Below are 25,893 nucleotides of genomic sequence, written 5' to 3' on the forward strand. Positions count from 1 at the left end.
TAGTAAACCACAATTCACAACACAAAATATAAATTGAACATTTTATTTCATTTTTACAACATTTTTTTCAAAGAAAGATTGTGAGGTTACATTTTGTTCAAACTGAGTCAATACACTATTTTAATTCCTCCCCAATGACTAAATACATTTCCTAATTGTACAGATATAAGATGGAAAACCGTACATCACCCTGACCATACAAAACATTGTCATATGCATTTGCGTATCATTTACTCATCCACAAAACCAGATCATTGTGGGCTTTCAATGCTTCATCTAAAATAATTCACAATCCTTGATCATTCAATGAGATGTTGGCAGAATAAATGTGTCCATGTCACCAAATTCATACTGTGCAACATGTACTAATCTGCATACAAACAAACACACTTCTATAAAGTCCACATCAAGATTCAACTTTAGGACAAGACCACTGCTTTAGAAAGAGCTTCAATTAAGGACAACACATCAATCAATGTATGAACGCTGGCATCCATACTCTAATCACACACCAGGGCCTCGACTCCAATTCAATTTCATCAATGATTTTACCCAATAAATTACTGGGAGTTTATATATAGAGTGTGCGACTCTATTTTTATATCGATGAACATTACGACATTGTTAAATGTATGCATTGTTTGTGTTTTCTAACTGTTATTTTGGCACACAGGGCCCATAGACTGAAGGCCTCTCTGGGGATGTGGCCCCTGTGAAATATGTTATTCTGTGTATAGCCTCATGATATAATCGTAAGTTATGACATAAAGAGGAATGCAGTGAAAAATACTGAACTTCCAGTCTTAACATAAGCAATATCAAGTTCTTTACAAGTGAGAGTAGCAGAAAGGATGTTATAGGAACCTGCATCTGAAACTCTGCTATAATGGCACAAAAATCGACAGAAGACCAAGTTATATAACCACACTACAAAACATACAACGGAAATAGGAATGACACTCAAAATGAGCGAGTAGTAGTGTTAGAAAAAGCCTGCTCCCTTTACCATTAACTCTCAACAGTAATAAAAAAGAACTAAAAATAAACACATGAACATATTCCAAACAAAATACAAGCACAAGGTGAATTAAAGATGGTCCTGTACATGTTAGTGGCATCATTAGTAGCTAGAGACCTTTCCCCACACAGGCTTTGTTCTAGTAAAAGCTGCTCTGATATCTCTGAACGTGATTTGAAGACGAGCTTAAAACTTCAGAGGCCCAACAACAGTATGTGTTTTCTATCCAATAGGAATAGCCGGTGCGGAAACAGTGGAGTTGCAGACACGATCTGTTATTTATTACTTCAGTTTCATGGAGCTGATACGCTCGCAGTCTTAACTTTGAGATACAGTGCTCTCCATGTATCGTCATGAAGTTACGTTGACCTTCCACGTGCTCTTTGCTTCACAACTGTGGCAGGAGTCCAAGGAAACGACAACAAATCAGACAAATGCCGCTTTCGATTACTTGGGCTCAAAATGTAGTCATCATTGGAAGTCAGGATTCATTCTTCCTCTCTCATCAGTAGTCTTTGATAGCTGTGTGGCTCTTCTCGTTCCCATCCAATGTCACTTCTGATTTCCTCCCGTTTCACTTACTAATGAACAATCTCTCACTTCCACTTAACCTTTAACCCTTTACACTCGTACCAGTATGCGGAGCTGTATAAATGGCAGATTTGGGCACTGATAAGCGCCTAAATTGGAATGCAGTGGATGTACAGTAGCATGCTATACATTACATCAGAGCTCTGGCTCTGCGCTTCACAGCTCTGTAGGATTTTGACTGACAGCAGTTCTGAACTTGACCACCGCATGCAACAAGAAGTCAACCCCATCCCTCCTGCTAATTGGGAAACTTTAGCAAAACGTTTCGTTGTCCGAGTGAGGGAAACCAGTTAGTCCTCTCACTCGGTTTGAGTGTCGTTGTTTTGGTATTATGTTGCACCTACCCCACATTTTCCAGGGAATATTCTCATGTTACTGAATGTATCCTGAGTATTTTCAGGATTTCATTATCAACAAATGCGGCAAAATGTACAGTAAATGTAAAATGCACATCCAATCAACAGTGTAATGTTTGGATTCAGTCTGAGTGTGTCAGGTTGTGTCTTCAATTTTGGTCTAATAATTTCCCCACAATATCCAAACGGTTCCCTTTCAATTGTTACCATGCTTATGCATATGCTTTCCTTATGTATTCTGTGAGAAACATTTCAATTTAGCCCTATCCATATGCCAATTCCCACAAGTGTAAAGGGTTAATCCCTCTGTCCTGCAGCAGAACTAGCATGGCCCCAGATCTGTTTGTGCAGTCTTGCCAACTCCTGCCAGTCATTGTCATGCCATGCAGGAGTTGGCAAGACCGCACAAACAGATTTGAAACCAGGCTAAGTCTGTCCTGCAGGAATGGCTATTTCCTTACTCTGCACAGGAGACTCTCCAGTCTCATTTTCAAGTGCTCCCTCGCCCATCTCTACTCAACCCTAGTCTTCACAAACACATGGATCTACCCCACTTACCAACTCCTCACTTACATAAAGCTTGCCTTCACTTCTCCTGATTCGGAAATGATACGGGTTCAATTCATTTGAATTGAATTCAGCGTAAAAACAACAACTAATCTCTCAGAGATTTGTTGAGCGCTTCAGACTTCCTGGACCATAGCGTGTAGTAGGAGATAGTGTGACGGTGTGCTCTGATCTGAACACCAAAGAGATATGGCTCTTATATAAGATCAAAACTCGAGCCTCAGTGAGAGAAGGGCTCTGAAGACTGAGGATTCCTCAAGGCAGAGGAAGGATCGAGAGCAGCAGAGCCACAGTGCTGCGTGTAGACTGAGTCACAAACAGAGCCACTGCAATGCAGGGCTGCTCCCAAGTCTGATCTGCTGTCCATTGACAGGGTGTAGAGACGAGTGAGGCTACAATTAACTCATCATGAGGAAGCCAGACTGACACGGTAGACCACTGCCCACTGTACAATAAATAAAACAGGACACTGAATGCTTGGCGGAGTGGCTAACTGGGAATCAATACCGTGTCAATGGAAGTGAGAGCACACATTTACACAGATTCAATTCATCTTTAAGAGGAATGTATTTACAGTCGGCTTACCATAGAGAGACGACTTACAGCGAATGAAAATAAATTTGACTGTATGGGACAGAACTGACGAAGCACAGCATCTCAATAGCCCAACTGTAGAAGACGCCAAATAGAGGAAGCAGTTGTGGACACCTATAAAGAATGACTTGACACATTCTGCTGGATTTACACAGGCAGAATCTTGACAGCATCCATTGTTGGTCAGCTGGAAGGTTCTTTTGCCTTCCATTGAGTGCTGTAGACTTGGCGCCCTCTGCTGTTTAGCAGAGCAACTGAAAGCTGCCCAGGTTAGAGGGAGCTCCGTGGGGCTCTGCTTCTCCTTGCTAAGAACCAGGCCTGTGGTAGGCCTCGCTGAAGCCTCAGACTCGAGTGAGGAAGTGTAGGCTGAGGTTGGCAGGGATGTGAAGGGTCTCCAGGCTAAGGGCTGAGGGGGTATAGGGGAACAGGACAGGGAAGGTGTGCTTGGTGTCCACCAGGAGCATTGGGACATCGTTCCTCCCCTGCAGACGATTCTGAGGACAAGATAATAAATAAAAAAACATGAATAAATGGCATGGAAAATAGATTACATTAGACTGGAAGTGGTTTCAATCACTCATTATAACGAACGGAGAGTTGTCACCTGGATGTTTCTGATGAAGGACACAGTGACTCTTTCCTCAAACTCGTTGAGCGGGGTGTAGAGGTTGAGGATTTTCACAATCTGTATGACCAATAGGACACTGGTTAGTATATGAAGACACGTCACTCTTCCTGTGAACTTTGAGACGGAGTTGTGAGGGGCGTTCCGGTGCTCAAGGATTGGTGATGTGCAACAGGCGTGTAACAGGTTTCTGTAACAGGTGTATGAGTGTACCTGTTGCATGGTGAGAGCGGTACACAGTGAGCAGATGGCCTCGGCGTCCTGGGACGTCTTCTTCTTGACCTGAAGCAGCTGGGCGGCCTGGATGACGGGCTCCATGTTAATCACGGCCCCGCTCTGGTGGAGGTTCTTCCCCCGAAGCCACTCCTCCATCTGACTGATGTTGTACCTAACCAATCCCAGTGAGAGACACTTAGTAGTACAGACCCACCTCTTCAGTGACGGGTCATAAATCAAACCTGTATGCTACTTTCTCTCTCTAACAGTAGTGAGTGCTCCTCTTAGCTATACTGTATGTAGCATTAAGGGCCTTTTCCTGGTCAGTCCCTAGTAACATATAATATCCCCAAGCATGGTTCTGTATGTTTGTAATATATATACACACACACACATAAATAAACAAACATACCGGAGCTGCATGCCAGTGCTCCAGGAGCAGACGTCTTTCCTGAGCAGCAGGTTGTTGAGGGTGACAGCGTTGATGCTGTAGAACAGCTGCCGGATCACCTGGCCTGCTATCTCTGGGTCGAGGCCGTGCTCGCCCATCACCCCGTGGAACTGGCCCAGCTGTCTGATCAGGGCCTCCAGGGTGTAGCTCCCTGGGCCCTCCTCGTCCTTATCCATGCTGGAGGAGCGGTTCCTGTAACCCATGGGCTTCACTCCCGCAAGGCTGGGGATAGACTCACTCTCCAACATGGCCGATACTGCCCAGTTGAAGGGAGGAGATAGTTAACGCAATGTTCATATCTATAGGTTTAATTGGTTCACTTTTCTTCTTTTAGGAAACCTAAGTACTGAACTAAACATTCAGCTGTGGGAAATATAGATCAGTATAATAAGAGATTTAAAACACATACATACATATATACACACACACACACACACACACACACACACACACACACACACACACACACACACACACCAAAACAAAACAGCGGTACAATCAACCCAGAATGAAGAAACAGTTGGTCAATTTCCAAGTCCATTGTCTCCAACTTCTGGACCACACAGTTCTTGCCCACCGAGCTGCCCCAGCGCCTCACCGATCATGGGCTGCATCACATGCTCTGCCACCTTGACGAGCTGCTGGTAGATCTGGATGGAGAGGTCACTCAGCACCTGGCGGTACTCTGCCAGGTCAAAGTTCTTCAGACAGTGCTCATTCTGCTTGGCCGTGTTCTGAGTCATAAACGCCTGGGAAAACAGCAAGAAAGGAATGAGAGTCGTAGAGAGCTACGATTTGTAGAGTAGGTTAAAGCAAGTGTATGTCAGTCTGCACATCTGTCAAATGCATCGTGCATGGAGAGAAATCAAGGAGTCGTCAGACTGTATAAATGTCAGACAATCTACCCCTTATTTCAACCAGCTAAAGTACTGAGCATCCTTTCTAGCATCTCGTCACAGTTCATAATAAGCAGAATGATCTCTGATCGTTCAAAGTAAGGCTCACCTCATCTCCACTGTACTGCTTGAGACAGTGCAGCAGACGGCTCGTGTTGGCCAGCCAGAAGGAGGTCATCTCAAAGTCATCGTTGTTTTTCTGCAGAGGCATTGCAAAATGAAAAGAATGTTCAAATACCAGAGTCGCTGTACTCTATTCTGACCGAGCGTTCCTCGCAACTTACTTCCAAAGACTGTGAACCGCGTTAAAGTATGTGAGTGAAGTCTCCATCTGTATGCGGGAATACAACTCTGTATCTATACCTTGAGGACCTTCTTAATGGCGTTGATGGTGGAGGTGAGCAGAGAGTGGACCTTCTGGTCATCGTTGATGTAGTCCGCATGGCGGATGCACATGAAGAGGATGTAGGCAGGTAGGCAGGGCACTGTTGCTGATACAGCGTGGGGCTTCATGTCTGGAACACCAAACAGCACATCTTAGTTATTACAATAACATTGTTATCACAATAACATTACACTAACACTGCATTACGATAAGTTATTCCAATGACATTACATTACAGTGACATTCCATTTCTATAACAGAGAGTGATGTGTCCATGGAACAGGTTCCTCCACTAATTTCAGTAATCATTGTAGTCATCGTGTGCATTTGAGAATATAGTGATACGCTCTGGACTTGACAGGTGTTTGTACTTGGGATGCTGTCATATTGTGTGATGAGCCCACTTTCTGCCGCCACGTCGTACCGGTGATGAGCGTTTTGACCAGCAGGGCCTCGTCCTCTTTGTAGTACTCCAGCATGCCCTCAAAGTCCTTCTCTCTGCGCTGGACAGTCACCTGACGGGTCATCTCTGGTTTGGCCGTGGTGGACTGGGATGCTGCTGCAGTCACGGACACTGGACAGAGCAGAGGACAAAGTGGTCACTGATAACGCAACATCCATCATACAGTATGTCCCTTTTTTGCCCTTCACTACAGCTTAGTGAGACCAATAAATGAATTGGCTACAGAATTCATTAGGAGCTCCAGGTCTCTCACCTTCCAGCTCCTGTACTTTCTTCATGTAGATCCTCAGCTGCTTCTTCAGCTTCCTCTCGTTCTTCTCCAATTTCTCCACAAGCTCTTTTAAGTCCTATAGTAACAAACACATTCAAGATGGTCAACTCTACACTAACTAACTTTCAGAGCTCTGGGCTGTTCCAGTCCAATAGGTGCCCCTGGGCCTGTATTCACAAAGAGTCTCAGAGTAAGACTGCTGATTACAGGATCAGTTTTGCCTTTTGGATCATAATAGTATGGTTGAGAGTCCTAGAGCAGCACCCTGGTTGCAGTGTTCTCACCAGGTTGTCGTTGGTGAGGCGGGTGATCTCCTGCTGGACGCTGTACTCCACCTGGGCCTCAGGGGACAGAGACATGGTGTGGTTTAGCATCTCCTGCTTCTTCTCTATGTCGTCCCTTAGCAGCTCAATCTGGGTGCGGAACGCCTCCAGCTCATCCTCGTGCTTCCTGGCCTGAGACTGGAGCTGGGCCTCCAACAGCCTGGGGGAAAGGAGGAGAGGGGGAGACAGGAAGGAGGAGAGAGGGGATGGTTACAATAAGCCTAAAGCTGACTGAACCTTCCCAAACGTCTAACTTGTAGCATTGCGGTACCATAGTGTGGAGACTTACTGTATTACGTATGGTTTCATAGCTCATTAACTCGCATCTTAACCCCCACAGTTTGTGCCTCTTTTAGGCATAGGAACGGGGGGAGAGGATAAAACAGGAAGGCAGTAAGTAGAGAAGGAAAGCAGAAGATAACCTGGCCACTTGCTTTAGACCCTGGTATGCCAGGCCCAGCTCGCCATCTTCATTCAAATAACCCCAGTCAGAAGCTTTGCTGCCGGCGGCAAGCCAGGAGAGATAGAGATAGCGAGACGGAGAGATAGAGATAGCGAGACGGAGAGATAGAGGAAAAGAGAGAGATGGCAAGAAGAAAGGAGTGACAGGAGGAAGTGAAACAAAAGTGGACAGGGGAAAACAGAACAGAGCAATAGGAGTTAGCACCACAGAGAGGTAGAGCAGAACCAGAGATTCTCCAGTTAAAATCCTATAGCTGACATAGGAACAAAGTCTCACACAACAGACAGACAGACAGACACTAACATCACCCTTTTAAAACCCGGTCACGGCGAGAGAGTGTCGTTATATCAGCATCTGCCTCTCATTACTGCCATCTATCTGCATCTATCTGCATTCTGCCATAATGAGGACGTCTAACAAATACCTCCGGGTTCAAAGGTTCTGCTCTGCAGACACAACAGAGGTGTTCAAATCAACCTGGCATTTTGGCTGGGTCTCTCAAACCGGGCCGGGACACAGAATGGAAGATATATAAAAAAACAAAAACAGGAATAGATCGTGGGTCAAAGGAAGATGGCTTTGGATCGAAATGAATCGGTGTGCTTCGAGTGGCTCATTACGAGCAGCACAAATGGCTTTCCTCCCTGGCAATCTGAGTGCCATCTAAGTCCCCTCACTCACTTACTGTCTGAGGGTTCTGTTATTGATGATGACAGAGGGCCATGAAGGTAGATGGCTCAGGAAGGATATTACTGTGTCAATTTCAATAGGGTGGAATCAAATGCAGGGCAGTTTCCCATGAATTGGTCATTATACCGTCAAAGTGATTGGGACAGCTTAGATGAGAAAGGTGATCTGATGTTACCCTGAGAGTAATCTCCTGCGGTCTGTCACCTTGAGCTTAGCTACACTGTGTATGTTGGACTAAGCGCCGGACATAGAAGTACAGTAGTCAAGGTCTCTAGGCAATTTCTAGTTGGACAAAAACAATAGTAGAACTGGCAACAGTTTAATGTAGTCACATGGAATGATAACCACCAGACACTTTCCTCATTTCACCCTGTCAATCCAGAAGTAGAAATGTGATATTTACATTGAAAAACATTCTGTGCGCCAGTGGGTATGACAAAAAAAAAGAGGGAAAAAAAGAGGCCATATTCATCACAGGCCAGTGTGTATTCCATTACTGTACTTCCAATATAAAAAGGTCAAGACACTTACTTCTTAGACTCACAGAGTCCATGATAGGACCTCAGAGCCTCCTCCTTGTCTATGGGCTTCTTGCTGTTGGTCCATTCAGGCAAGTTATTGGTTTCCTATGGAGAGAGGGGGACATGAAGGTCAATTCATGATGCCATTGAAGAGGTAGTAAAACCCGTGGGACTGCTTTATAAGGCAATGACATTCATCCGACTTGTCTCTTTCCCTCTTTAGGTCAAAACTAGTCCGTGTTTAACACACACTCATAAACCCGAGTCATAGGCCATATTATAGTAGAGCTGCCCTCAACATACTCACATATTACAGGCCAGCGCCTCTCTAATATCTGCATCTGAACTAATCAGCTTCAACAGTTGGGAAAGGAAGAATCAGAGCGACAGGCCATCATCTGAGTGGAGTCATAACCACCACCCTTCTAAGGAGTATGACACGCAAGGCATATCCTCCACTAGCCTAGCAGGTGGGACTGGGAGAGTGCAGCTCAGGAGTGTCTGAAATATTACCTAGATGTGGGGGGGGGTGAGGGGGTAGAAGTGGAAACGCCTGAGTGAATGAGAGCTGTCTGTTCTGCTGCCTCCCGCACACCATGCTCTCTCTCTCTCTCTGCTCTCCTGTCCTGATGCACTCCCTTCTCGAACCAAACGCCTGGCTACCCACGGTGTTTAACAGCAAATTCGGAACTCTCTTCAGGAGGACATAACTACAGGTGAATGCCGCGCTGGATTATTGCAGTGTAAGGACTGATCTGTCAGACTCTGTCATTCTCAGTTCCAGTTGGAGGTCAGGCACAGAGGTCAGTCTCTCTCATATGTCTCATAATGAGACCTCTCCAGTTACATGCTTGTCTGCCTGTACCTCTGTCTAAATCCAACTGGAAACATTTTATTAAATATTCCAGTGTTTTGTTTGGGTAAGATACAGGTCACTGGAATCCATAACATACAGTGCAAGACGATCACGTGCTTTTCCATCACTGGCTGACTTCACTCAATTGCGCTGCATAATGATAATAATTCGGTTGACTTTCAACCCACGAGTCACAAACAAGAAAAGTATATCAGCGATCCTTAAACAAACGTTCAGGTTTTTATTTATTTTTTACCTACATTTTTTTGTCACGTTACAGGAAAACAGCTTCCAAATGAGTTCTGTAGATCAAAAAGCTAGGTATTGTTATTTTCCAGATTTGACCAGATTTTTAGCTCTTTGGTCTTTAGTGGAGTTTGGAGTGTGACTGAGGTTGTGGACAGATGTCTTTTATACTGATAACAAGTTCAAACAGGTGCCATTAATACAGGTAACGAGTGGAGGACAGAGGAGCCTCTTAAAGAAGAAGTTACAGGTCTGTGAGAGCCAGACATCTTGCTTGTTTGTAGGTGACCAAATATTTATTTTCCACCATAATTTGCTAATTAATTAATTTAAAAAATCCTACAATGTGATTTTCTAGATTTTTTTTCTAATTTTGTCTGTCATAGTTGAAGTGTATCTATGATGAAAATTACAGGCCTCTCTCATCTTTTTTTAAGTGGGAGAACTTGCAATTTGGATAACTAGGGCCACTAACAACTTGCAGTGAAGTCGTGGAGACAAGCTGTGGAACATTCTTTCAACCCTTGGCCTATAGCCCCAGTGGAAATCTAATTAACATAAAAACATCCCCATCAAAATCCATCTGCTTAAACTATAGATATGCGTGACATGCTGAGACTCATGAACATGGTGTTCTCTGTTTTGCCCTAGAACGCAAGCCTCACAAGACTAATTTGAAGGTCCTTGGTACCAGTTTAATGTGTAGATAACCTTTTGATTAACCAATAGGGCCATATAAACTGGACAATAAACACTTCCCATTGGACAAATGAAGCCATGTCAACTTTCAGCTCCCAGTTTGGTGACTTACAATGTGATTGGTTGTGTCCTTCTCTTTCTGCTGGGCTGCGGTGACAATCTGACTCCTGAGGATAAGGACCTCCTCCTTGCGCACATCCAGCTCCTCATTGGCTGCCTTGAGCTGACCCAGCAACAGGTTGTAGCCATCCTGAAGCTCATTGGAGGAGCTGTTCTTGGAGGCGCGGTCAGCGATGGCCTTCCTCAGCTCGTTCAGGTCATTCTTCAGCTTCTTGTTCTCAGATTCCAGCTCCTGTCTCTGTGGAAAAACAAGGCCAAAGTTCAAAGAGATTTATCGGCAATCTAAAATGTAATTTTGGTAATCGTTGGTAATAAAAGTAATGAAATGCCAAGGCTCAATGTAAGGAAGAACCCAAATAGTTTAATTAGCTGGCCAATGTGATAGCACCACTAAATGTGAAGAATATGTCATACATTGTAAGTGATTATAATCCATCCGCTGTCTCATGTTGCACAGACAATGAGCATTAAGGAGCCATAAGTATTCCTGAAGCCTCTAACCGTTTCCCCAGGACAGGCATGCAAAAGGTGGGGAGGTGTAGGATATGGGATCAGACTTTATAACAGTATTGCTTCCGTCCCTCTCCTCATCCCAACCTGGGCTTGAACCAGGGACCCTCTGGACACATTGACAACAGTAACCCTCGAAGCACCGTTACACATCACTCCGCAAAAGCCGCGGCCCTTGCAGGGCAAGGGAACCAACTACTTCAAAGTGTCAGAGCGAGTGACGTCACAGAATGAAATGCTAAAAGCCCACACCGCTAACTAGCTAGCCATTTCACACCGGTTACACTCACCCCCTTTGACCTAGTCTTTTTCTGCAGCAACCAGTGATCCGGGTCAACAGCATCAATGCGATAAACTTTTTTTCTACGACTACAAATAGTTTTCTATGCGTGATAAACACAAAATGTTATGGCAGTTATTTTACTTATGGCCCTTGGAAAAGACCTGCACATCTGCAGTTATAACTCAAAACGTGTTTGTAGATGGTGATTTACATTTGTGAATATATTTGGCATGATATTGATTCCATACTATTACCCAAGGTGCAAGAAGCAAGCTCACAGAGATCGGCAAATTGAGCAGAAATCTCTTTTTAGGGGTTCACAGCAAATCTGTGAATACCTATTGTTATCGTCTTAATTCTTATTTTTAAATGTTCTACATGGTCAAATAACTCAAGCATAGATTGGTAACTTCTTAAAAAATTTGGCGCACAGAGCCAATGAGTAACTTGGTAAAAAATAATGCCATCCACAAATTGGCCTATCGCTGTTATTAGCAGTCTCACCTTTGACCTCTTTCCACAGCTCCGTTTGACCTAGTGACTTAACTTCTTCTGTATGAGGGAAAACCCATACATACAAAGTTTTCTTCAAGGACCCATAAGGTCCGTCAGAATAGATTTTCCTCCATCTTGGACATTTTGGAAAATTATTCTCATGAACCATAAGTCCAAATAACACCAAGTGCGGTATGTAGGCCCATGGTATTAACTTAGCTTGGGAAAAGGGATTGGTTAAGAGAAGACTGAGGTAATGACAAATCAGGAAATCTGATTTCGCATGTCCATTGAAATCCGTTGTAAATCCACCCCACAATGGCATATCAACTAGAAACTTGTTAGGGTCAAGGACATTATCATGATGAAGCATGTTACATTTGGCATTGATATCTTAAAGAATAAGGAAACTATTAACAATTCACTTTGACTATGTAACGCTGCTTAAAATAATAAAACAAATCTTCATGAAATACAAGTCAGATTTACTCCAAATTTTACGAGTGACCTCTTCATAAAATTGGAAACTCCTTAGACCCAAATTACTAGACTCATTGGACAGTTTATTAGGTACACCATTCCGTCCACAAAAATGGATCGCTCCTACAGACAGGAGTCACATGGCCGTGGCTTGCTATATAAAAGCAAGCAGAGAGGCATTGAGGCATTCAGTTACTGTTCAATTGAACTAAGCGACTTTTAGCGTGGTATGATCATCAGTGTCAGGCGCGCTGGTTCCACTATCCACTAAAATGTATTCAATTGTTTCCCCCCCTAATCTACACACAATACCCCACAATGACAAAGCAAAAACAGATCTGATAAAATAACATTTAAAAAATGGATATATCACATTTACATTTACAACCTCTTGGGTTGTGCCGTGGCGGAGATCTTTGTGGGCTATACTCGGCCTTGTCTCAGGATGGTAAGTTGGTGGTTGAAGATATCCCTCTAGTGGTGTGGGGGCTGTGCTTTGGCAAAGTGGGTGGGGTTATACCCTGCCTGTTTGGCCCTGTTCGGGGGTATCATCGGATGGGGCCACAATGTCTCCTGACCCCTCCTGTCTCAGCCTCCAGTATTAATGCCGCAGTAGTTTATGTGTCGGGGGGCTTAGGGTCAGTCTGTTATATCTGGAGTATTTCTCCTGTCTTATTCGGTGTCCTATGTGAATTTAAGTATGCTCGCTCTAATTCTCTCTCTCGGAGGACCTGAGCCCTAGGACCATGTCCCAGGACTACCTGGCATGATGACTCCTTGCTGTCCCCAGTCCACCTGGCCGTGCTGCTGCTCCAGTTTCAACTGTTCTGCCTGCGGCTATGGAACCCTGACCTGTTCACCAGACGTGCTACATGTCCCAGAGCGATAGAGACTCTTAATGATCGGCTATGAAAAGCCAATCGACATTTTCTCCTGAGGTGCTGACTTGTTGCAACCTCGACAACTACTGTGATTATTATTATTTGACCATGCTGGTCATTTATGAACATTTGAACATCTTGGCCATGTTCTGTTATAATCTCCACCCGGGCACAGCCAGAAGAGGACTGGCCACCCCTCATAGCCTGGTTCCTCTCTAGGTTTCTTCCTAGGTTTTGGCCTTTCTAGGGAGTTTTTCCTAGCCACCGTGCTTCTACACCTGCATTGCTTGCCATTTGGGGTTTTAGGCTGGGTTTCTGTACAACACTTTGAGATATCAGCTGATGTAAGAAGGGCTATATAAATAAATTTGACTTGATTTGACATAAGTATTCAGACCCTTTACTCAGTACTTTGTTGAAGCACATTTGGCAATGATTACAGCCTCGGGTCTTGGGTATGACGCTACAAGCTTGGCACACCTATATTTGAGGAGTTTCTCCCATTCTTCTCTGCAGATCCTCTCAAGCTTGATCAGGTTGAGTGGAGAGCGTTGCTGCACAGCTATTTTCACGTCTCTTCAGAGATGTTAGATCAGGTTCAAGTCCGGGCTCTGGCTGGACCACTCAAGGACATTGAGAGACTTGTCCTGAAGCAACTCCTGCGTTGTCTTGACTGTGTGCTTAGAGTTGTCTTGTTGGAAGGTTAACCTTTTTCATCAAGGCTCTCTCTGTACTCCGTTCATCTTTCCCTCGATCCTGACTAGTCTCAAAGTCCCTGCCGCTGAAAAACATCCCCTCAGCATGATGCTACCACCACCATGTTTCACCGTATGAATGGTGCCAGGTTTCCTCCAAACGTGACGCTTTGCATTCAGGAAAAATAGTTCAATCTTGGTTCCATCAGACCAAAGAAGTTTCTCATGGTCTGAGAGTCCTTTAGGTGCCTTTTGACAAACTCCAAGCTGGCTGCCATGTGCCTTTTACTGAGGAGTGGCTTCCTCCTGGCCACTCTACCATAAAGGCCTGATTGGTGCTGCAGAAATGGTTGTCCTTCATGGAAGGTTCTCCCTTCTCCACAGAGGAACTCTAGGAGCTCTGTCAGAGTGACCATTGGGTTCTTGGTCACCTCTCTGACCAAGGCCCTTATCCCCCGATTGCTCAGTTTGGCCGGGCGGACAGCTCTAGGAAGAGTCTTGGTGGTTCCAAATTTCTTCCATTTAAGAATGATAGAGTCCACTGTGTTCTTGGGGACCTTCAATGCTGCAGAAATGTTTTGGCTCTGACATACACTGTCAACTGTGGGACCCTATATAGACAGGTGTGTGCCTTTCTAAATCATGTACAATAAATTGAATTTACCACAGGCTGACTCCAATCAAGTCATAGAAACATTAAGGATGATCAATGGAAACAGGATGCACCTGAGCAAAATTTCGAGTCTCATAGCAAAGGGTCTGAATATTTATGCAAACAAGGTATCTTTTAAAAATCTGTAATACATTTGCAAACAGTTCTAAAAAAAATGTTTTCGCTTTGTCATTTTGGGGTATTGTGTGTTGATTGATGAGAAAACATTTAGAATAAGGCTGTAACATAAAATGTGGAAAAAGTCAAGGGGTCTGAATAGTTTCAAAATGCACTGTATATATTATAGGTACTTCGTTTTATTAGTTGTAGTTGGAAGTCATTTTTATTAGTTGTAGATCTATTAGTAGTTGTACAACAACTGTTTTATTTTGTTTGTACATTTTATTATTAAGACAGTAGTTGCCATATTCTTGTTACTTTGTTCATTTTCTTTCATTTGAACACTTGAAAATTGAATGGTGCATCTCAAGAGATTTCATCCTGCAAAATTTAAAATCAATAAATTAAGTTGGTTTTTGGACTCATCACAATAGTCCCTAAAGAGAGTTTGAGAAAATAACGCTAATGCATTCAAAGATGGCCACACTATACCAGTAGAAGCATATTAGCACATAGGTTAATAGGCTAATATGCAAAAAATACTTCTCATGAACCATAGGATCAAGTGACAACACATTTGGAAAGTATACCCATGGTACGCATCTTAACTTAGTTTGAGAAAAGCTGGTCAAAAGATGGTGGAGTTCAGATTTTACATATCCATTTAAAACACTATAAATCCACTTCACAGTTGCCTATTAACTTGAAACTTGTCATCGCTATCATGGACGTCCCTAAGGAAAACCACATTGAATTCGGTATTGATATCTCAAAAAACAAGGAAACTTTTAACATCTAATTATCTGCATATGTAACGGTAATGCTCAAAAACATATGCAATCATCTTCTCCTCATGAACCATATACCAGATTCATTCCTGATTTTGTATTTAGACTCAGTCTTTAATGGTTTTGAGATTTTTTTTTGCAGCATTCAAATATGGCCGCACTGTACCTATAGATCTACATTAGCAGATATGCAAAAAAAAATACTTTAAAACATATTCCTCTTATGAACCTTTGCTTTGTCATCCAACTGCCCGTGCATCCTTTCTCTCATCCTGTGAACCCCATTCATTGCTGCTTGCAGCTATATTTGAGTTTTTTTGTTTTCATCTGTGGATATTGAAATTATTATTCCAGTGAAAAGGTGTTGCTACAACAAAATTAACATGAATCAGATCCTCTACCTTTCTGTGGCAACATGTAAACATACAATTTCATTCTTTGAATATGCTTGAGACGCTGAGGGCAGGAAGACCAAAGACACCAGAACATCCAGAGTGAAGAAGAAATGAAACACAACAAATAGAGACATCCCACTGCTGAATAGTACTGTACACTGTGGTTGTCTGTGTGTATGCATGTTAATTGGTGTATCTGTGTGGGGGTGGATGGATCTGTACCTTGAGACTGTTGTAGGCCAGATCCGCATTCTCTTGCTCTGATGTCGTCTTTGGCTCAATGCCCTAAGAGAGATGGCTAATAGTAAATATTGAGGATCTTAAACTTAAAGGTATTCAAGACAAAGAGTAACGGGAGAAAATTCTGTGTAAGTATTTTAGAAGTATAGAAAAACAAGCAAGAGCATAACACTAGACTGAGACATGGGCCCACCTTGCGCTTAGAGTGGTCCTCCATCTTTTCCAGGTTGACTTGCAGTCTCTTCCTCTCCTGTTCCAGCTCCCTAACACGCTTCTGCAGCTTCATGAACACACCGATGTCCATTGCTGCCTTCTCCACTCCCATCTCCTACAGGGGAACAATGTCAGGTGAAAACCTAGCCCAAGCAACTATGTACAGTAAGCCTGTGTTAGAATGTATAAGACTGTATAAAATGGGTTAATCCTGGTTAAGGAGGTCTTACCTCTACGAGTTGGATGGCATCGTCAGTGTCTCCCACCTCGGAGGTAGAAATGGAGGGATAATTGGAGTCAGACTCCAGGCTGCTCTGGTTAGAATTGTTCCTCCTGTGGCCAGGCTGAAACTGAAGGGTAAGAGGAGACAGGGAACCATTGGTCATCTGGCTTGGCATAGGAAACCTACATGCAAATGTGCACACACAAATACACACACGCACCTTGGCCTCCTGTAGGTTGTCATATCTCTGCTCCAGTCGTGAGAATTCCCTGAGCAGGTTCTGATAGCGCTGCCTCTCCTCATCCAGCTCTGCCTGGACCCGACCCACACTCTGGGATGCACTGCTCTCCTGGTCTGAAACACACACACACGACCAGTCCACATCAAATCACTTTCACGAGTCTCCACATTCACTATTACTCAATTACTGTCCTATAGATGAGCCTTCATTTGAGTGACTAGAAAACAAGCCATCATGAAGTTACATACAGTATTCTCCATTACAGGTACTGAATATCTATTGCTAGTCTTTGATGTCATGTTGATTTTATCAAGTTACTTGGAATAGCACATTGGTGTCAGCACCATTTCATACGTTCATTTGAGGGATAGGTTATTGTATTGTCATGATTCCAAATAACTTTTCCATCTTGGACCGTTTTCACATTGCCGATAGCATAGGGACATTCTTGAGAGGTTTTCGAGAGGCATAGATTTTTTGAGAGACAATACGGTCACGTAAACTCGCGAAATGATCACGCCTGGAGCATTACATCTGGTTTTACACTAGAAAAGAGATGACAGTTTTCACGCACTACACTCGCCCCCCTCCGAGCAGGGCAGTTGACCTTGTTGAGCTTAACACTCCTACAGAGCAATGTTTTCGAAACAGCTGAAACGTATAGACTTATATTTGAGACGTGTTTTATTGAGTTTTTACCTGTGATGGGTTTAGATTTCTAAACTTCAAATATTGAGACATGAGGGGTGCTATAGTCTGGTTTCTACACCAGAAGTTAATGGTTATCTGTAGGAGGAATGTATATGGTGGAGACAACGAACCTTGGAATGTACTGAGTAAAGGAAAAGCAATCACATCTTGGCAGGCACTGATAAGGGTGGAGAGATGTGGATTAGTGAGAAAGGCGACAGAGGTCAGGTCACGTTAAGGGAGAAGGAACAGTTTATTGCACGCGTCACTTAATCTCCTGCCTAGCGACAGATGTAACGTTTAAAGAGAAGGAGGAGATTCCAACCCAAACTGGGGTACATATACCACCACTGGTGGAACCATGTTCAGCTGTTCGATGCTTTGGGGTGAATAAACTTGGTTTAAGCTTTCATAGTGTACATTGAGTTCTTACTCTGATATTTAGAACCTAGCAACTGAAATTGCAGTTAACACCCTGTTACGCTCTGAAATTGTCACAGTAGCCGCTGCCTGCCGGCTGCACTGAGCCAAGAAAAACAATGGAAGCCCATTAGCGCAGTACACACACACACACACACACACACACACACACACACACACACACACACACACACACACACACACACACACACACACACACACACACACACACACACACACACACACACACACACACACACACACACACACACACACACACACACACACACACACTTTGGAAAGTATTCAGACCCCTTGACTTTATCCACATTTTGTTAGGTTACAGTCTTCTTCTAAAATTGATTAAAAGCGTTTTTTTCCCCTTGCTAAAATGGAAATAACACATTTACATAAGTATTCACACCCTTTACTCAGTACTTTGTTGAAGTACATTTGGCAGTGATTACAGCCTCGAGTCTTCTTGGGTATGATGCTACAAGTTTGGCACATCTGTATTTTGGGAGTTTCTCCCATTCTTCTCTGCAGATCCTCTCAAGCTCTGTCAGGTTGGATGGGGTGAGTTGCTGCACACCTATTTTCAGGTCTCAGAGAATTGTCCCGAAGTCACTTCTGCGTTGTCTTGGCTGTGTGCTCAAGGTCGTTGTCCTGCTGGAAGGTTGAACCTTACACCCAGTCTGAAGTCCTGAGCAGGTTTTCATCACTGACCTCGCTGTACTTTGCGGGGGGATGGGGGGGATAGTTTTTCATGATCTGGTAGGCTAACCACACCAGGTAAAACTCTGGTTATGACATAATAATAAATCCATTTTATTTAGGCTATGATGGGACCAGATTTTTACTTTTTTATTTATTACAATTTTACCCCTTTTTTTCTCCCCAATTTTGTGGTATCCAATTGGTAGTTAGTCTTGTCCCAAAGCTGCAACTCCAGTACGGACTCTGGAGAGGCGAAGGTCGAGAGAAGTGCGTCCTCCGAAACACAACCCAACCAAACCGCACTGCTTCTCGACACAATGCCCGCTTAACCCGGAAGCCAGCCGCACCAATGTGTAGGAAGAAACATTTGCGCCCGCCACAGGAGTCGCTAGCGCACGATGGGACAAGAGCATCCCTGCCCAGCAAAAACCCTCCCCTACCCCGGACGACGCTGGGCCAATTGTGCGCCGCCCCATGGGTCTCCTGGTCACGGCCGGCTGTGACAGAGCCTGGACTCGAACCAGGATCTCTAGTGGCACAGCTAGCACTGCGATGCAGTGCCTTAGACCACCGCGCCACTCAGGAGTCCCCCAGATTTGTAATGGTTTAAACAGAAACCGTTGGAAAAACTCCTGGTCCTAGGGAGGATGAAAACATGAAAGTTGCTTGATAACTTGTTTATTGTCTCTTCTCATGCCCACGGATCCTAGGAGGACCATGTCTCTGTTATTACAAGGGAATGAATATGAAGGCAGCATCACTGGGATCATAGTATGTTGCTACTGTAATAATGTAATAGATAAATAACAGGGGCTCTCTGGTCTGTAATATCCCTAGCTCCATAAACATGGGTTATTACCTCAGCCTGGACAACATGCTGCTCTAACCGGCAGTAGAAAAGAAAAACACAGCAATGTTATAGTACATTGTGATATCGCTCATCCCAAGGGGCCCCCAGAGAACCCTACAGTAACACTGCAGATAAAGAGAGCAGATTTGGCCAATACAACTCTTCAATAACTACTGACATTTTCACCAGAAAAGAGTGGATACGGTATTCAGTAAGTCAGATGTGGGTCATGGCTGGTGTCATATTATGTCAAATGATTTCCTTTTAACTGCTCAGTGATGAAGCATCCTGTTTGAAGTACTGCACATGGTATTCAGATATAGGCAGTGGTCATGTTCAGAGATTATGATGTAAACTAGAAGTGACTTCTTATTGACAAAGAGAAGTCCATTGACGAATGGATTTAACAAATTGATTGATTTATGTTGTTTCGCACACATCAAAGGTACATATTCCAAAACTAATACTTTTCCACGTGAACCCAGTGCTAAACAAGGGCTGATTTAAGTCTCCGGTTTATATATTTTTAAAAAGTCTCACATTACTGCTGCCGTGTAACTTGATGCGGTTTCTGCCTTCTGTCCTACTTCCACAGAAACCCCTTTTGTGTGGGGAAACAAGCCGTCCCTCCCCTCAGGTCAGGCAGAATGCAGGGCTCACTGTGACTACAGTTTCACCTTCAACCACTCATATATATATATATATATATATATATATCACTGTAATAGTGCTATCGTTTGCATCTTAGTGGTGTATGAGATCTAAAAAGCATTTACCTTCTGTGCTCTTGGAGTGGTGCAGAATCCTTTGGTTCATCTTCTCCTTTTCACTCTTCAGCAGGGAATTCTCCCTCTCCAACTCCTCCACTCTCTAAGGAAAACGAACAAGAGCATTAATGAAAGCAATAGAGACGTCAGAAAGAGCATGGTGGCCGTTCAAGAGCAATGCATTTTCTTTCATCGATTTCAATTTTCTACTTCAGACGATAGATGCTACTTACTCTCTTACAAGTGAGCAAAATGTCTATTTAGTTGTTTTGTTTCCCGGCTTCTCTTTAAGTGACTATAAATCTGTCGATCCTGCGTGTGAGGCTCTCATAGTGATGTCAAACGGAGCTAGAGAGCCAGGGACAATTCTTGCATTGTTACAAACTGAATCAAAAGGGCCAAAGAGGGGTGTCTATTACCACTGAGAAAGCCTGAAGCCAATCTACTTAACAATGAGCTTCTTAAGTCAGGTGGTCAAAACAATACAAAAATGTATGCATGATATCACTTCCAGGTCAGTAGAAGACCACTGACACATACAGTTAAATCCACATTGAGATTGTTGGAGAATCAGATTTTCAGTAAGTTGACTCTAAAGAGCAAGAATTCAGTAAAACCGCTGCTACCAGCATCTTCTCTAGTTACTCGGGCAACTGATGACTGTTTTCACCCTTCTGTTTCAAACAAAAGGTTTTATTCTGTCAACATTAGGGCTTTGGAGAACATACAAGGTAAAGGAAAATTACCTTCTCCTCTTCAGTGATTGACAGCTCACCTGTTCAAATCTCATCTTCTCGTTGCTGTGCTCCTCCTCCAGCTTCTTCCTGTGGGCATGTGCTTCCTGGAGCTCCGCCCTCAGCTTCTCCAGCTCATCCTTCATAGAGGTCAGCTGACTACCGTCTCCCTGGCGACTGCGCATGGTCTCCAGCTCCTTCTGCAGCTTGTTCACCTCTGAGCCCAGGGAGGTTTTGGCCACCACCAGTTGCTCATTCTGAGTCTTCAGATCTTTGGTCTAAACAGTGGGACAGGAGAGAGAGCTCTGTTACTACTATGGGACGTCACATCACTTTCAAATCAATCCCTTTTTAACATAACTTGCAGTCTAGACTAGCCAAATAAACCTTCGGTGCCAAAATGATTGCAAAGGGAAATATTGACCTTTCATTGACCCGTCTTTGTTTTATGGCACTCGTTGTAGGCTGCTAGCGTTAAAAAGTCGCCTGGGTCAGAACCATGCGTCTTTGACTGTACCTGGTCATCCATCTTCCTCTGCAGTTGGACGATCTTGTTCTCCATGCCCGTGTTGAGCTTCTTCAGATGTTGAGCGGACCTCGCCTCAATCTTCAGCTGTTTCAGCTCCCGCTTGGCTCGCATGCGGCGGTAGGCACACTGGATGGTGATGGCGGCGTTCCGTGCCAACTTGAACTTCCTCCTGGTGAGCCAGCCTCGGACATGCTTCTGGATGATCATGGCTTTGTGATGCAGAAGGAACTGGGGTGGGGGGAGGTAGAGATCAGGGACAAGGAACCATTTATTACACTGTACAATGTGATGAGAAATATGCAGTTAACTAGATTTCCCAGTAGGGGGGTATTCTAGAGCACTAAATCCAAAGGGAATCTAGAGTATCCGAGAAGGCGCAATGGCAGGCAGCATTTATGCGAGGCCCGCCTGATCACATTCCATTTCGCCTCCAATTTTCCAGTCACACAAACTGGACAACAAGTCCAAGACTGAGGCATCTTCCCAGGGTACTCTTTACTCCTGATAGAGATCTAACCACGGATAGCTTCAACATGAATACAGTGCGGGATTGGGAACAAATGAGAGTGTATACAAAATCCAGGATGAAAAAAGGTCAAAGGTAAACCAGTGACATAACAGGTAGAGTGTTGTGGTTGTAGTACCTCCTGGAAGATCCTGCGGGTGAACATGCCCCTGGTAAAGGCCTGGATGGTGACAACAGCCTGTCTCACCCTCAGATAGGCCGTCCGCTCTCGGACCATACGATACTGCTTCTGACAGATAACAGCAGCGCGGGTTAGACGCAGCCGCTCTGCATACCTAAGAAAGACAGCAAAAGGAGGACACGGAAATTAGTTACAATACTAGCACCGATATTGATTTTAAAAAAAATGTAAAACTTGTTCACGACCCTTGTAGTGTGATTTATCAAGAAGTTCCCTCGTGGGAAGAATTCTGAATTGACCGGCTACTTTGTTATTCTAACAGAACGTTGTGCTTCTCCTCTCACCTGCGGGCCATGTAACCGCGGCCAAATCTCTGCAAGGTGATGGCAGACTTGCGTATCTTCTTGTAGCGGACCATCTGTAGCCAGCGTCGCACTGTCTTCTGGATCTTGATGCAGGCGGAGCGGAACTTGTCTGCCCTCAGCTTCTCCAGGTAGGCCACTTGGCCCGCCCGAAAGAAGATCTTGGTCTTACCAAACTGGAACTTGTCTGGGTCCTGGTGAGGGACCAGTCATTCATTCATTCAGTTAAATGGAACTTCAGCTCGATCAACTGAGCATCAAGGCAGCTAGTTAAGTGGATGTTATCAAATACAAGGTTAAATAGTCCCCCCCACCTCCCCTAAGGAATCCATGACATACTGTCCAAGACGCATTCAAATGATATTCCTGTAATAATGTATTAATAACATGATTCATCTCAGACTGTGTATGATGAATTCTCCACTGAGAACACAACAGGGTTTGTCCATTAGGACTGAAACTCATGACCTGCCTTTTTACATCCCCATTCGCACAGGTTCATATATTCAAAACCTGTTGTCTCTCAATACTGGAAAAGTTAACATGTACTGTATCAGAGCAGACATGCAGTAGGTTCAATAATGCAAAGATGGACTGGCCCTGAAGGAGTTAGGGAGCTCCGTTGAAGAGAACAACATCCTTTAACCATGGGAGGTTCACCATGGGAGGTTCACCATGGGAGGTTCACCATGGGAGGTTCACCATGGGAGGAACACCATGGGAGGAACACCATGGGAGGAACACCATGGGAGGAACACCATGGGAGGAACACCATGGGAGGAACACCATGGGAGGAACACCATGGGAGGAACACCATGGGTGAACAAAATGTCATCCTTTCTATTCATTCATTTCCTTTCCTATCCTGCTTGGGGCTTTAGGGTGGAAATATTTCTTACCTTGACCAGGGTCTCTAGTAGGTTCCTACACACCAGTTTCTTGTCTCCTACGGTCATATCTGACTTCTTCATGAGGACTCTGTATCTGTTGAAGAAGTCTGGGTACGTCCACCTGGAATCACATAGGACTGGCTGAGATGCAATTCAAACACACACAGCCCAAATCTGAAACAGGCATATTTTAATCCATGAAAAAGGAAACCATTTGTATTATTTTGAACAAGACAAAAGTGTAAAAAAATGTCCTCACCACTTCCACGCAACATAAAGGCATGATTATTGATAATCTCTAGTTTCTTTTTGGTTTGCAACCATGAGCAGGTCAGGACTACTGTCAGTCCTCTAGACTGGAAACAGTAAGACTGCATAAGACAAAGTACTGCGTGAGAAAGTGCAATCTGTTTTATGCTGTGTAACGGAATCAAATTGTTATTAAGAGGGTTTTCGTGCTCTGTGGTGAATTGCTCTCCTGCTGTTCTCCCTCAGGGAAGCACGTACCTCAGGGGAGACGGAATTCAATTTCCTCCCTGCTTAGGACGACCGAGAAAGTTCAATGATGGCGCAATAAAAACAGACAGAGGAAGAGCCTCCGTCCAGGCAGCACAAATTACGGAAGTGACTTGCCCATTACATCACCAGGAGTCGCATAACAATCCCATTGTATTACAATATATATAATAATAATAATAATAATAAGCCATTTAGCAGACATTTTTATCCAAAGTGACAGACAGCCGCGCGCATATTTTTTTTTTTATATGGATGGCCCCAGCGGGAATCAAACCCTCGCCCCTTGGCGTTGCAAAGGGCAATGCTCTACCAACTGACCCACACAGGACCAATCAATTTCTGTGCTTCCACTATCTATTGCACACAGCAGATAACTTGGCCACCCGTGTAACGGTAGTGCACTGTGTGTGAGAAGCAATCTTACCTTGATGGGTACCCAGCAGCACTGATGCGGATGGTCTCCAGGACTCCACATGCCCTCAGTTGCTGCACAGCTCTCCTGGAGTCAAACCTGCAACAGAGAGAGGGACAAAAGAACAGAAGTTTTTTTTTTAAACACAATGGAAACACAGCATTCTGGGAGTAGGGTTAATTACCATACATATACACAGGTAAAGGCTATTTCCCTCTCCCTACTGTACCTGAGCTTAAGCTTCCCCTTCATTATTGTACACATCTCCACTAGGTAGAAGACAGAAGCATTGAGAGGTGGTTAATGCTAGTCAGCTAGGTGCTGCCTGGGTAGACTGACTGTGTCCCTACATACAGCCGTCGGTATGTTTGCTAAAGTCCAGCCACAGCATGTGACCAAGGCACATCATTCGATTTAGAGATCTTGAAGAGGCATTTGTGCGAAAGAATGCATCAAGAAGATTGCAACATAACCCGACCTCTCCTTCTGTCCTGTCGACAATGTGTGCTGTCGTAGAAAAGCATTAGAACACAAGACAATTCCTTAAATCGACCTCGAAAAACAACAACCTAGGTTATCTAGTGTGCTGGCTTAAATGCCACCATTCAACACTGCTTATCAAGACAACATTGTTTATTGAAAAGCAGTCTTTATTTTGGACGGGAGTTTCTGGTAACAGTCAACATGGCTGTGCCACTGTGAGCAAGATAATCTGTTATTGAGTCAGAGGACTTGAGAGAGTTATTCAGCAAGAGACAGAATCAGCACCTCGGGCTACACTCGGGTCTAGGCAACCAAAGAACAAACAGCACACGCAGGTTATGTCTCGCTCTCTGTCTGTCACACACAGTACTCTCTCCTGTTTGTCTTTTCCCACGACTCCATGCATGTTTATTAGTGTTCTGTATACATAAGAAAAATTACCTCACAATGACCGTACCACGTTTAAATAAGAATGGCAGACCACATATTAGGCTCCAAGATCTGAATAGTGAAGCCAGTCACGGTAAGAAGTTGGCTTCTGATTCTTAAACACACTGTACACAGACATTCACACAGAACAGAGCCCTCTTTGTTTACAGTAATACTGTAGTAATACTGTAGTAATACTGTACCGGTGGGTGCAGAAGTCCCAAAAGCACCTCTTCCACTAAAAATGAGCAAGGTTTTTCAGTCAACATGAAAAAAAGTTTGCTAATCCAAACAACTTGGCTATTTGAGCAGAGAAGTTACATGAGACAGACAAGACACACACACACTCTTCCGTATTCTGTTGCCTACATACAGTTGAAGTCGGAAGTTTACATACACTTAGGTTGGAGTCATTAAAACTTGTTTTTCAACCACTCCACAAACTTCTTGTTAACAAACTATAGTTTTAGCAAGTCATTTAGGACATCAACTTTGTGCGTGACAAGTAATTTTTCCAACAATTGTTTACAAACAGATTATTTCACTTATAATTCACTGTATCACAATTCCAGTGGGTCAGAAGTTTACATACACTAAGTTGACTGTGCCTTTGAACAGCTTGGAAAATTCCATAAAATGATGCCATGGCTTTAGAAGCTTCTGATGGGCTTCCAAAGGCTTCTGATAGGCTAATTGAAATAATTTGAGTCAATTGCAGTAACCTCTTTGCTTGACATCATGGGAAAATCAAAAGAAATCAGCCAAGAACTCAGATTCTCAGATTTTTTTTAGACCTCCACAAGTCTGGTTTATCCTTGGGAGCAATTTCCAAATGCCTGAAGATACCATGTTCATCTGTACAAACAATAGTCCGCAA

The 25,893-nt window shown here is 43.8% G+C and overlaps 1 protein-coding gene across 3 annotated transcripts in view; it reads right to left on the reverse strand.

The window, feature by feature from the left end:
* Positions 1-27: 27 nt before the first annotated feature.
* Positions 28-25,893, reverse strand: part of LOC124048750 (unconventional myosin-Vb-like) — an 81,727-nt gene continuing 55,861 nt past the window's right edge. For 2 of the 3 annotated variants that reach the window (XM_046369803.1, XM_046369804.1), the window contains exons 17-39: positions 24,117-24,203; positions 23,183-23,294; positions 22,266-22,477; positions 21,919-22,075; positions 21,263-21,502; positions 20,787-21,023; positions 20,021-20,114; positions 16,547-16,680; positions 16,334-16,453; positions 16,084-16,218; positions 15,873-15,935; positions 10,344-10,589; positions 8,441-8,535; positions 6,718-6,916; positions 6,416-6,509; positions 6,124-6,273; positions 5,678-5,829; positions 5,424-5,513; positions 5,017-5,167; positions 4,380-4,674; positions 3,965-4,139; positions 3,731-3,811; positions 28-3,620 (exon numbers count right to left, since the gene is read on the reverse strand). In XM_046369803.1, coding sequence (XP_046225759.1) covers positions 3,468-3,620; positions 3,731-3,811; positions 3,965-4,139; positions 4,380-4,674; positions 5,017-5,167; positions 5,424-5,513; positions 5,678-5,829; positions 6,124-6,273; positions 6,416-6,509; positions 6,718-6,916; positions 8,441-8,535; positions 10,344-10,589; positions 15,873-15,935; positions 16,084-16,218; positions 16,334-16,453; positions 16,547-16,680; positions 20,021-20,114; positions 20,787-21,023; positions 21,263-21,502; positions 21,919-22,075; positions 22,266-22,477; positions 23,183-23,294; positions 24,117-24,203 — 3,472 coding nt within the window. In that variant the 3' untranslated portion in view covers positions 28-3,467. Of the gene's footprint in view, positions 3,621-3,730; positions 3,812-3,964; positions 4,140-4,379; positions 4,675-5,016; positions 5,168-5,423; positions 5,514-5,677; positions 5,830-6,123; positions 6,274-6,415; positions 6,510-6,717; positions 6,917-7,178; positions 7,257-8,440; positions 8,536-10,343; positions 10,590-15,872; positions 15,936-16,083; positions 16,219-16,333; positions 16,454-16,546; positions 16,681-20,020; positions 20,115-20,786; positions 21,024-21,262; positions 21,503-21,918; positions 22,076-22,265; positions 22,478-23,182; positions 23,295-24,116; positions 24,204-25,893 lie in introns of all 3 variants that reach the window. The other variant, XM_046369805.1, reaches the window with a different exon arrangement.

This window comes from Oncorhynchus gorbuscha, linkage group LG11, assembly GCF_021184085.1.
Source record: "Oncorhynchus gorbuscha isolate QuinsamMale2020 ecotype Even-year linkage group LG11, OgorEven_v1.0, whole genome shotgun sequence".
Classification (NCBI taxonomy): domain Eukaryota; kingdom Metazoa; phylum Chordata; class Actinopteri; order Salmoniformes; family Salmonidae; genus Oncorhynchus; species Oncorhynchus gorbuscha.